Raw genomic sequence first — 13369 nt, 5'->3', positions numbered from 1 at the left:
CATCATTGCTCCCTGTGATCTCCCAGTAGCTGTGCTACCCTGCGTCTGGCCAACGCTCACATCAGACAGCATACACACACACTCCTTTCAAATCATTCCTCCCTGTGCTCTCCTGTGAGCGCTCCCAGCAGCTGCGCTGCACGCCGTCCTCCTGCCTCCACTCACAGATCTGATCGCATACACACACAGTCACACATCAGACAGCATACACTCACACACACTCACGATATCGCACGTACCACTACAATAGCGCGCACACACTCACAACATCCGGAGATGTCACATGCTTTCGGCCATGTGATCAAGGTCCTGGAATTTCACAACACAGTATCGCCGTCGAGAAGCAAGCGATATCACTGGATGGGGTGAGTGTGTGTATGCGATCTGTAGTGTGTGTGTTTGTGTGTGAGAGATCTGATGTGTGTGTGCGTTCCGCTGCAGGACCCTGAGGCACTCACCTGCTCCCGATCGGTGTCTAGTGAGTATGACTGTGGGGTCTTCTCTCTTCTTTCTTTAGGGGGTCTCCGCTGTCTATAATGAAGTGTCCTGCAGTGTCTTTAACTTTTTCACCCGTGCATGGCCCTTCATTATTGACCGCAGCTAGGTCTTATTTTCAGGGGATGTCTTATATTTAAGTATCCCTGAAAACTGCTGCTAAGTCTTATTTTCGGGGGAGGTCTTATTTTCGGGGAAACACGGTATGTTCAAATTGAGAAAAAGGGAAGTTTTCACAATAGAAAAAAAAAGTTTCTCATTCCCATCTACTTTTACATAAATGGTTAAAGATTCCAGAGGATCTGAACACTAGAAATGCAATAGTACAAATATGACTTTTAAAATGAAAAACATGTAACACAAACATTTCTCTTAAAGAAATTAGACTATATCAGGTTGGCAAATACATAATTTAATGAAAAAGTACTTGTAAAACATCAGGGACATCAGAAAAGGCTCAGTCCATTTTTGAAAATTGAATATATACATATTTATATAGATAAAAAAAAAAGAACATTTCAGAATTTACAAATGTACCATGGGAAAAACAGATCTGCAAATGAGTAAACCATTTATCATGCTCCTTCATGTGTTGGTTATACTATGGAGTCCCCCTTGTTTGTGGCCACTGTGGATTCTCAGTTTTCAAGAGAAAGCAATAGCTTAGCACCAGTATAATACTGTCGGAAGATCTAAAGTTTGCATTGAACCATCATCTGTAAATCAAACATGGTGTCTGGACTTTTGTATTGGGTTATATTGGTTAATAAAACTTTTATTTTCAATTTCTTCTAAAGCAATAACATTCGGCAGAGTGGTAGTCCCAATGAATTCTGCACTACACACAATTCTGTTGGGTGGGAGTCTAGCTGCTAATGCACATTGCTTTAGTGAACAATTCAATGCAGTGAAAAAGACACTGGAAATAAAGTTAGGGAGCTCAGCAGTAATATATTTTATATTAATTTCAACTATTCCAGAGATCCTTCAATACAGATTGCCAGCGGAATCACCAATTATCATACATTTTCAATGAAAAGTAGGTCGTGAGCATTCAATTTCTTTAAAGGGGTTTTGTCATGCGAAAATTACCTGGTTTAAATAAGTTTTTTTTTATGTTAAATTTAGTTACAATTTTTAATATCACAATACATTCTGATATCTTGCAATTTACTGGCTACTAAGCCTAATACTAGGCTCACACTTCCTGTTCCTGTTGTCGTCATTACCGTCTGGATTACAATGAGAGATAGAATATCTATACACAGTAGACAACACAGTTTCCACTATTACTACTCCTTTCACAAAGACCTTTAATATCTTGTAGCAGTCAATGCATCAGAACCAGTGTATTGCTGCTTATGTCTATGTGTCTGCTCAATAGAACAGGAAGTCGGAGTCTACTATTAACATTAATTGCCAGTATGCAAATTGCACTTTTTTTTGTTTGCTTCACTATAAAAAAAACAGAAATCAAAGACATTTAACACAAAAAAAATTTAAACAAAGTTTCTTTTTAGATACACATTCCTTTTAAACACTTATTTCCAATGGTTTCAGGTCTATTTTCAAACTTATCCCATACACAAATAAGAATTAGAAAATTGCGTTTTGTGAAAATGACTGAGAATTTTGCAATGCTCGGCGAGTTTAAAAATAATTGTGCATCAAAAAATAGAGATGGGAGAATTGATTCACAGGACTCTGTCCATCGGTCGGGTCAGTGATCTGTGGCCACCAGATGGGAGTCCTGTGAATCTCCTGACCTCCAAGCATTTTGTTTGATTAGCAAAGTTGATGCAACGTCATGTGTCTGCCTCATGAAGCAATTATGGTGTCATGCCAGCCTAGCTAATCAAAAGAGGAGTTGGGAATGTGAGGAGGTAAGGAAACGCTCAGATTTCCCGTCCACCACTGGCAGATTATGGAACTGGCCAATAGACTGCAATCGGCCAAATTGATTCCCTCATCTCTATTTGTAAACTTTTGAATAACAGAGTTGACAAATTGCCTGATTAGCGGTGGCTGGATGTGCAACTGCTCGTCTTCTCAATTCTTTAAGGTGGCCCTACACAGACAGAAGTAAGATGATGTCAGTCTGCAGAAGTGCCATTTCTCAAACAGCATCATACACGTTAGTAACTGCTGATATAGACTAACGTGTTAGCTGACAAGACATTTTCAATGAAAACAAAGAATAATCATCATTCTGGGAACATTGTAAGGAAGGCTGTTCACTCAAAATATTTTTTCTAACAAAAAGATTTTTGGTCCGATTATTGGAATTTTAGTTTTTTTAAATGCGTCTAACATGGTCCTTGACAATAAGTGTTGAGAGTAGTTCTTTGTATACTTTCACTGGACAAGATGTTCAATACGATTAGAAATTGTACACTTTCGTTAAGTTTTGTCTGAATCTGGGCACCTTCAGTAAAAAGGCAAAAAAAACCCCAAAGCAAAACAAAAAACCTAAATGTAACAAGGTGGAGGCACAAGTGAAGAGATGACAGTAATGAGTACCCCATCCCCCCACACAGAAAGTAAAACTGTATCTTCTCACTGGCTAACCAATACCACCAATCACCCAAACGTTGCACTTAGTGCGGTCACCCTGGTATCATTTGAAAGCCAATTATAGGCTTATTAAGGAAACAAGTTCCATCTAGTTGGAGCAATAAAGTCATGGCTGATATAAATTTGTCCTTGCCAGTGAAATAGTATCCCACACTGCTCTGTATGTAAGTGTAGAAATAAGCAAAAAACAATTATAAATAAATAAGTTACAGTAATTGTTGGTAGTAAAATGCATAGACTGTATTCAGTGGATAAATATTAAAATTGTGACATTTACCTCATTTAGTATGTATTTGTATAGCATTTGCTAGGCCATACAATGTTTTAAATGTAAAATGCTGAACTTACAAACTAAGAACCTAAGAAATCTCTAGTGATGAGTGAGCACTACCTTGCTCGGGTGTTTGGTATTTGTAACGAGCAGTTGGATGCCTGGATGGGCGCAACGTGAGTACTCGAGTATAATGGAAGTCAATGAAGGACTTAAGCATTTTTCCGGGAAATCTTCCAAAACAAATGCTTGCAACCCTTGCTTTAGTTGTGTCCATCTGAGCAGCCAACTGCTCGTTAGGAGCACCGAGGTTGGTAGTGCTCGCTCATTACTCAAGATCTCTGGTCCAGAAAAGTCCAACTGAATTTCTTTACCTTGCTTAAAATGTCAACTCTTCTGTAGTCTGGAAGGCTCCCCATGGTTTTTTCAATCCATACATCTACATGACACGTTAGTATTTTTCAAAAGTACGAAAAGATCCATGAAAGCTTTTACAAAAGAATGGGACTCATGCATCAAAATAGCCTCAGAAACAGTGGTTTGGTCACAACTAAACACCAACTATTGAGGAGAGCACTTTTTCCATAGTAATCGTTTTGAAATCTGTAACCTGATATGTCTAGTGTCGAATATACCCAAACATTCATGTGCGAATACTGATAATTGTATAAAACATTAGTTGGCTGCAAAAATTGGCAACATTTGCACAAAGCAATGAAACAAACCTACCTTATGACTCGTTTTCCTTCTAAAATGGTATATGTAGATAAAGCGCTAAGCTGGTGTCACAAGTAATAAGAACTCGTTTGTCTCAATATTGTGGCCATGGATCTAAAAACCTCTCCGTTAGGGTTCTATGATGATAAATTGTGTGTCCTCACAAAAAGCATTTCTACGAGTTTCATAAAATTAAGAATGTATGTATATAAAATCTATATATTTGTCTTGTAATAGCTCAGTCTCTTAAAATTACAACAATGTTGGATTGTGACAACTGAATCTGATGTCTCCTGTCCACAAGGTGCTATTAACACACAATTTTAATCTTTCATTTTGAAGAAAGAAAAAGAAAAAAAAAAAAAAAAAAAAAGAAAAAAGAAAATAGAGGTCAATCTAAACTGTAGAACACAGAATCCCGTAAGAACAAATATGCGGGAGAACATATAGCAATACATCACATGGAGTAGTTTGCTTTGAGCGCCATCCTAAAAGTGCAGTACAGAGGCTGCTAGTATTTGGGAAGGAGAAGAATATATTTCCTATGGATATTTTGTATTTTAAAATACAAACATATTTAAAATGTTCAAGATTTTGGTGCAGTCTGGACTTTGTGATGCACGAACAGCCCACAATGTGCCAAATTTATTCATTTTCCAATAAATTTGTTGTATCTTATTCCAGAAGACTTCTGTTTCAAACTGGCATATAACAATATGCCAGTAAATTTCCTTTATAAAATACAGTACTGTGCAAAAGTCTTAGGCAGGTGTGGGGAAAAAAAATCTGAAAAGAATGCTTTAAAAAAAATACAGGTTTTAGTAGTTTATTCTAGCTATTAAATTGCAAAGTGGATGTGACTAAAAAAAATTCTAAATCACATTCATATTTGCAGAGTTGCATCATGCAATACTGTAAGGGAGGCATCTGGTTGGCTCCAAATGTATTCAGCAGCAAGACAATGACCCAAAATATACAGCCAATGTCATTAAAAACTATCTTCAGCATAAAGAAGAAGAACAAGGAGTCCTGGAAGTGATGATATGGCCCTTACAGAAGCCTGATCTCATTATCAGGTCTGTCTGGGATTACATGAAGAGATAGAAGGATTTGTATGAGCCTACATCCACTAAAGATCTGTGGTTAGTTCTCAAAGATGTTTGGATCAAGTTCCTTCAAAAACTGTGTGTAAAGGCCCTTTTAAACACAGACTTTCTAGCGATCCCACCAGCGATCTCGACCTGACTGGGATCGCTGGAAAGTCTCTAACAGTCGCTGGTGACCTGTCAAACGGGCAGATCTGGCCAACGACGCAGAAGCGATACGGACCTGCAGAACAACCTCGCTGGAAAGGGAACGCTAGCACGCCTATGGGCTGGGTCGCTAACGATGTCAAACTCACCGATACATGCTGCGCAGCGGGAAACAAAGGACCAAAGAATGGTCCTGAACAACTTGTAGTGATCAGCGACCTTACAGCGGGGGCCAGGTCGCTGATGCGTGTCACACACTGCAATGTCGATGGGAAGGTCGCTATTACGTCACAAAACCGGTGACGTTACAACGATATCGCTACCGATGTTGCAGTGTGTAAAGGGGCCTTAAGTATATGTAGAAAAATAGATGCTGCTTTGAAAGCAAGTGTGGTTACACCAAATATTCATTTTATTTAGATTCCTTTTGCCATTTATTTTGCATTTTTCAAACTATTAAACACTCCTATTTTTTTTTTAAAGGAGTCTTATTTTGCAGCAATTTTTCCAGGTCTGCTTAAAACTTTGCACAGTACTGTATATAAAAAGCGTTAGGCCAAAATCTTCCATCTGTCAAACATAGACCGTTCAAGGACCACAATACCCATCACTAACTTAAGATGTCTTTGATCAAAGGTAACTGCCTCATAGGCATAAATAAGATTTGGTCAAGAAGAAATAAAGTGGAGTTGTGATCCAGGTACGGCCCAGACGTAGGCATTTGTCCAAAAACATAATGATCAACACTAGAGATGAGCGGAACAGGCAAAATTTGATTTTGCCTGTTCCAGTAGATTCTACCCAGAAAATTCAATTTGCAGAGTAATTATTCGCCTCAAATAAATGGCCGAAAGTATACTCTGGAGCACGTCCATACTCCTGTGCATAATAAACATTGGATGTAAAAGAAATACTTATATTCACCTCACTGCTTAACTCTCCGACCACTCCTCTCTTCACCGTTACTGGATGCATCTTCTAGTGATTACCGCGAGTGCAGAATCTCCAGACCTGTCCACATGGAGGAGATCCTGGACTGTTCTACATCAGCGCCTGTAAAGTCATGGCGTGCGCATGTAGACCCGTCTCAAAGAGGCCCAAGTATTCGGTGCTTGGCGATAAAATGTGAACAGAACCGGACGGGTGGCTGTGAGAAGTGAAGGGGCTGGAAAGCTATGTTTTGTTTTTTTCTTTTCTAAACCTCTTGATGACACTTTTCAGGTCATCATATTGGAAGCCAGCTGGCACAATTTTGCTGGATCTGCACGTAGGCGAATTACAAAATAGGTATATTTTGGGGAAAGTGTCTTTTTGTAATATTCGAGTAGAATTCAATTTCACTCATCTCTAGTCAACACAGTTCAGATCTAGTTATACGTATACAGTGGAACCTTGCTTAACGAGAACAATCCGTTCTGGGACTGTGCTTGTTAACCAAGTTACTCGTTCAGCAGAGCAACATTTCCCATAGGAAATCATTGCAATGCAGACAATTCGTTCCACAACTTGTTAAATGTCCCATCCTGGTCCCTTATTCTGTCATTCCACACCTGCACAAACACACACACACATTATATGTTCACCTTACCTTCCGTTCCATCGCCGGTCTCCTGGGACTTGCTGTTCTCCGGTGCGTGCCGTGTATCGGTGTGCCGTGTACCATAACGACGAGGGAGGAACTTCCTGCCAGAGCGCTGACGTCAAAGGCAGAGCCGCTTGCCTCTGATTGGCCAGCACGCTGCCTTTGAGTAGCGGTGACAGGAACCAGGAAGTTCCTTCTTTGTAGCTATGGATGCCGATGCTGCACAGCCTGGAGTGGAGCGGAGCGGCGAACTACAGGACCCAGGAGGCCGGCGATGAAACGGAAGGTACACATATTATATGCTGACCTTACCTTCCATTCCAGTGCCGGCCTCATGGTACTTTTAGTTCGCCGCGAGCATGTTGCGATGTACCAGGGAACTACAAGAACCATGAGACTGGTGGTGGAACGGAAGGTAAGGTGAGCATAATACTGTATGTGTGTGCATGTGTGTGCTTGTTTGTGTGGACTGCAAGTGCGGGTCAGAGCGCGGTGGATGGACGAAACCGGAAGTATCTGAGGTGAGGATTTTGCTCGCACAGCAAAGCTTTCTCGTAAACCGGGTTAACAATTTACAGAAAGCTTTGCTTGTTAAGCGAAATTCTCGCTAAGTGGGTTACTCGTTAAGCGAGGTACCACTGTATTGCCATTTGTAAAATAGTGTTCACCATACATAGACAGTTTGGCCTCCATAGTTAAAAAAAAAAAAAAATACTGAAGTAGGTTCAACCCAAGACTCATTTGAGTTCATACATTGTATGTATTGCACCAGCTTGGAAAGACCAGTTTGGAAGTTGTGTGAATAGACTCAAAGTAGTGTGTTTTGCTGTAAAATCTCAGTGCTAATTTCCTAAACTGCCATGGCTAAGTTCTGCAGATCATCTAGATGATACTTCATGCATATGCCCCATGCTCAGCTTATCTTTTCAGTGTGACTGAAATAGAATGATAATAAATAATGTAAATCTACCATTTCTTCTTGTAAACAATATTCACACATTGGCATCTTATAGTTATACAGGTAAGATATTTACATTAAATGCATTGCACAACCAGCAATTCCTGTACACTGCCTTTAAAATGCACTTAAAGAAAACTAAGTATTTACACAATATAATACTTTCACTTGTTAGCAAAGTTATTTAAAAGCCTATTAAACTATGTTACAGAGCTTTGCCTCCACATAAATTAATGCATTTGTTTGTATTTTATATTAAGAAATTTTGGAATTACAAACAATATAAAAATGTCATTGTGCATATTTCAGGCTGTACTCGATAAAAAGCAATGCTGCCGCTTGTGCATTCTCCTAGAGTATTACTGACTTCAAATTAGAGATGAGCGAACTAATCCCCAGATGCAAACCAATTCATGTTGAATTTTAGGAAAAAAAAGCCATTTTTTCCACAAAGTAGAAGATTGCATCAGCTATGGGTGGCTCAAGTGCGGACAAGCAGGCTTCTCCATAATGCTTTGTAACCAGATCAGAGGGTATATTACAGCCAATCAGGAAGGACTATAAAAACCTGTATAAAAGCCAAGGCAGGGAATGCAGCAGGCATTTTGTAGTGAATCTGGATAGTGAGAGATCACTGTTCACAGCTTAGCAATAGATATAAGGCGATAAAGTTTTAAAACACTGAATAATCATTACAGATAGCATGTGATAGCTGTTTATCACTAATTTCCCATCATAATCTATAACCATATATATTGAGGTCACTTGGACATTGCTAAGGCTGTGTTTGAGTTAAATAGCTTGAGAAAGTGATCACTACAACCCTCAGTGTGTTACACACACACGTGTTTTCAGAGTCAGGGCAAATCAAATTAAAAAAGGAAGCTGGAGAAATCGAATGGCAAAAGAGTCGCTCATCTCTATTTCACATTCTTAGAATGGCCATTCTGCTAAAAACCCAGCTTTAAAGAAAATAATTCCCTTATTACTGGATTTTTGGAGCTCTAGACTTTTTTGGCATTTGAATATGCACAAGCATTAAGTAACCGGATTGAAGGGGGTCATAAGCCATCACCTTTGTCCTGAACTGTGTGGAATCATACTCTTTTTGCTTCTATTACGACTGTTTCTATTAGAGTCTCTATTGGGGCTTTCCCGACTTGAGCTGCCTCTCCTCAGTCGCATGTGGTCCTTGTTTTCATCACTTTCAGCTTCAGAGTCACTCAATTCTAAGTCCGGACAATAGCCATCATTGTCCTGATATGGAGTCCCAGAAGACTGACATTCGACAGTCTGTTTGGTCCACATTCGCTCTTTTGCTGGCTGCCGTTTTTGCGTTTTTTCACAGCTTCTCAGATCTTCTGTGGTCCTTATCAAGCTATTTGTTGTTTCTTTGATTGATCTGCTATAATGTTCAATCTTGGACTTCCTAAATTTGCTCGGATTGGGCAGATGTGTTGTGATTAAAGATTCCTGCTCAAGAGAAGTTTGGCTTAAGCTCTCCCTTTGGATTCTGTCGGCGCTAGAACGTAAAATTCCATTAGACTTGCTTGACTTGAGATGTTCATGCTGAACTTTCCCACTTCCATTTGAAGACTGTCCATGGATTACAGCTTGTAGAGACATTGGTTTACCTGAGCTTCTATATCGTGATGTTTGCTGTGTCACTGGTTCCTGAATTTCAACCCGGGGATTACTACTCTCTAGTAATCCATTCCTTCGTTGTTCAGGGGCAAAGTGCGAGTAGTGTTTAGTGATGACCTCTGAAGATTTCTGCAGTTCTCGGCCACGGCCATGATGTGAACTATTGTTCTTATTAAGAAGGCCTGATCGTTTTCCAGTTTTCACTGCACTGTTTTTACAGTCTGTTACTGAGGATTTTGGCATTTTTAACTTCAAAGTTATTCTTGGAGGAGGGTAAAATAATGTATTCTCCAGCGCACTCGATAACGGTTGTCCTAGAGAGACAAAACCAGCAAAATATATTAAAAAGGTAATCTGGCACAGACATGGAAGAAAGAAATGATGAAACGGAGGCCGTCTGTACATATCTAACATACACAGTCCAAGTATGGACTGGCCGCGGGTCTCTTGAACCAAACGTATCCTTATTAGGTTGTTAAGCTCGAGTCTGAAAACCTGTGGCCGGTCCATACTCAAGACTGTGAAGGCGGATGCGTAAAACCGCCCATAGTGTTCTCATAATAATTATAATAAAAAAAGAGGAGTGAAAGCTTCAAATACAAGGTGTGAACGGGACCTTACGCCATAATAGTCTTATTTTAATGATATTGGAAGCCTAAGGCTATGTGCGCATGCTGCGTTTTTCGGGTGCATTTTTGGTCTAAAAACTGCATTAATTTCCTTCCCCAGGAAAGTCTATGAGTTTTCATTTTTGCTGCCCGCACAGTGCAGTTTTGTTTTAGCTGCATTTTTGTGGTGACCACAAAGATGTAACATGTCAATTATTTCTGCATTTTTGCCAGCGTTCTTCACCCATGCTATGCATTGGAAAAAAAATGCAGCAACAAAAACGCAGCAAAACGGACAAAAACGCGCAAAACGCATGCGTTTTTACCACGGGTGCGGTTTTTTGCAGCCAAAAACGCTGCATCTTTGCGGTCACGAATAAAAGGCAACGTGCGCACATAGCCTTAAGATACCTTGTCTAATTTATTTCACTAGGTTGCAGAATTACTGCAGTCTTTCACGAGATAGAAGAAGCATATGAAGGATGCTTATGAACAGCCAAAGCAACACACAGCAAATCTGTTTAATGGGGAGTAAACGTCAATGAATTCTATACATGCACGTAAAAATCATCTCACTGTTCAATATTCTTATCATAAAAGAGTAGTTGTGTAGTAGAAGAGAACATTCCAATTTTGTTTCGCCTCAATATTAAAGGGATATTCCAGTTTCAGCGAGTGTTATTCTTTGACAAATAAAGTTATATTTCCAACATACTTTGTGTACTCAGGTTTTTTTAAGACCTCTATTTGCAGTCACTTAAAAGGGAATCTGTCACCAGGTTTTGCTATATAATTTGAGAGGGCCGAGACACTGATTTCAGGGATGTGCTGTTTCAACACCAGTGTTTTATTAGTAGAAGAGCAACACTATCTGACTTGCTCTTTAACCATGACCCCTCCTCTAATTAGCGGCTTACTGTCAATATAAAGTATAGAATTATTTGTCTGTGGAAGAGAAAGCGCACATAGGGTCTTACCAGGTATAAAATTTCGCAAGTATGGTGCCAAAAGCACACTCACCTCTTAAAGTTGTGTCAGGCACAACTCCTTGATGCACATATATCAAAAAGTGGTCAGCAGCAGCCCCGAAGCGAGAGATAAAACAATATGGATCAAAGAAAGAAGGGAATTTTGTTTACTTACCGTAAATTCCTTTTCTTCTAGCTCCAATTGGGAGACCCAGACAATTGGGTGTATAGCTATGCCTCCGGAGGCCACACAAAGTATTACACTAAAAGTGTAAAGCCCCTCCCCTTATGCCTATACACCCCCCGTGCTCACGGGCTCCTCAGTTTTGGTGCAAAAGCAAGAAGGAGGAAAAAATTATAAATTGGTTTAAAGTAAAGTAAATTCAATCCGAAGGAATATCGGAGAACTGAAACCATTCAACATGAACAACATGTGTACACAAAAAACAGGGGCGGGTGCTGGGTCTCCCAATTGGAGCTAGAAGAAAAGGAATTTACGGTAAGTAAACAAAATTCCCTTCTTCTTTGTCGCTCCATTGGGAGACCCAGACAATTGGGACGTCCAAAAGCAGTCCCTGGGTGGGTAAATAATACCTCATAATAGAGCCGCAACCGGCTCCGTCCTACAGGTGGGCAACCGTCGCCTGAAGGACTCGCCTACCTAGGCTGGCATCTGCCGAAGCATAGGTATGCACCTGATAGTGTTTCGTGAAAGTGTGCAGGCTCGACCAGGTAGCCGCCTGACACACCTGCTGAGCCGTAGCCTGGTGCCGCAAAGCCCAGGACGCTCCCACGGCCCTGGTAGAATGGGCCTTCAGCCCTGATGGAACCGGAAGCCCCGAGGAACGATAAGCCTCGAGAATTGGTTCCTTGATCCACCGAGCCAGGGTTGATTTGGAAGCTTGTGTCCCTTTACGCTGGCCAGCGACAAGGACAAAGAGTGCATCCGAGCGGCGCAGAGGCGCCGTACGAGAAATGTAGAATCTGAGTGCTCTCACCAGATCTAACAAGTGCAAATCCTTTTCACATTGGTGAACTGGATGAGGACAAAAAGAGGGTAAGGAGATATCCTGATTGAGATGAAAGGGGGATACCACCTTAGGGAGAAGTCCGGAACCGGACGCAGAACCACCTTGTCCTGGTGAAACACCAGGAAGGGGGCTTTGCATGACAGCGCTGCTAGCTCAGACACTCTCCTGTGGTAGATCTTGGCTGACGTTGGTTTCCTAGCCTGTCTCATAGTGGCAATGACCTCTTGAGATAATCCTGAAGACGCTAGGATCCAGGACTCAATGGCCACACAGTCAGGTTGAGGGCCGCAGAATTCAGATGGAAAAACGGCCCTTGAGACAGCAAGTCTGGTCGGTCTGGTAGTGCCCACGGTTGGCCGACCGTGAGATGCCACAGATCCGGGTACCACGATCTCCTCGGCCAGTCTGGAGCGACGAGGATGGCGCGGCGGCAGTCGGCCCTGATCTTGCGTAACACTCTGGGCAACAGTGCCAGAGGAGGGAACACATAAGGGAGTTGAAACTGCGACCAATTCTGAACTAAGGCGTCTGCCGCCAGAGCTCTGTGATCTTGAGACCGTGCCATGAATGTCGGGACCTTGTTGTTGTGCCGGGACGCCATTAGGTCAACGTCCGGCATTCCCCAGCGGCAACAGATCTCCTGAAACACGTCCGGGTGAAGGGACCATTCCCCTGCGTCCATGCCCTGGCGACTGAGAAAGTCTGCTTCCCAGTTTTCTACGCCCGGGATGTGAACTGCGGATATGGTGGAGGCTGTGGCTTCCACCCACAGCAGAATCCGCCGAACTTCCTGGAAGGCTTGCCGACTGCGTGTCCCGCCTTGGTGGTTGATGTATGCCACCGCTGTGGAGTTGTCCGACTGAATTCGGATCTGCTTGCCTTGCAGCCACGGCTGGAAGGCCTTTAGGGCAAGATACACTGCCCTTATCTCTAGAACATTGATCTGAAGGGAGGACTCTGTCTGAGTCCAAGTCCCCTGAGCCCTGTGGTGGAGAAAGACCGCTCCCCACCCTGACAGGCTCGCGTCCGTCGTGACCACCGCCCAGGATGGGGGCAGGAAGGATTTCCCCTTCGACAGAGAAGTGGGGATGAGCCACCACTGAAGGGAAGCTTTGGCTGCCCGAGAAAGGGAGACGTTCCTGTCGAGGGACGTCGACTTCCTGTCCCGTTTGCGGAGAATGTCCCATTGAAGTGGGCGCAGATGAAACTGCGCAAAAGGAACTGCCTCCATTGCTGCCACCATCTTCCCTAGGAAGTGCATGAGGCGC

At 42.0% G+C, this 13369-nt stretch overlaps 1 protein-coding gene across 1 annotated transcript in view; it reads right to left on the bottom strand.

Moving 5' to 3' along the window:
- Positions 1-886: 886 nt before the first annotated feature.
- JADE3 (jade family PHD finger 3) overlaps positions 887-13369 on the bottom strand; it is a 115096-nt gene continuing 102613 nt past the window's right edge. The window contains exon 11 of the mRNA XM_075336630.1: positions 887-9808. Coding sequence (XP_075192745.1) covers positions 8922-9808 — 887 coding nt within the window. The 3' untranslated portion in view covers positions 887-8921. The remainder of the gene's footprint in view (positions 9809-13369) is intronic.

This window comes from Anomaloglossus baeobatrachus, chromosome 2 (assembly GCF_048569485.1).
Source record: "Anomaloglossus baeobatrachus isolate aAnoBae1 chromosome 2, aAnoBae1.hap1, whole genome shotgun sequence".
Classification (NCBI taxonomy): Eukaryota; Metazoa; Chordata; class Amphibia; order Anura; family Aromobatidae; genus Anomaloglossus; species Anomaloglossus baeobatrachus.
The sequence above is the reverse complement of the archived record's forward strand: the minus strand, read 5'-3'. Positions and strand labels throughout refer to the sequence as shown.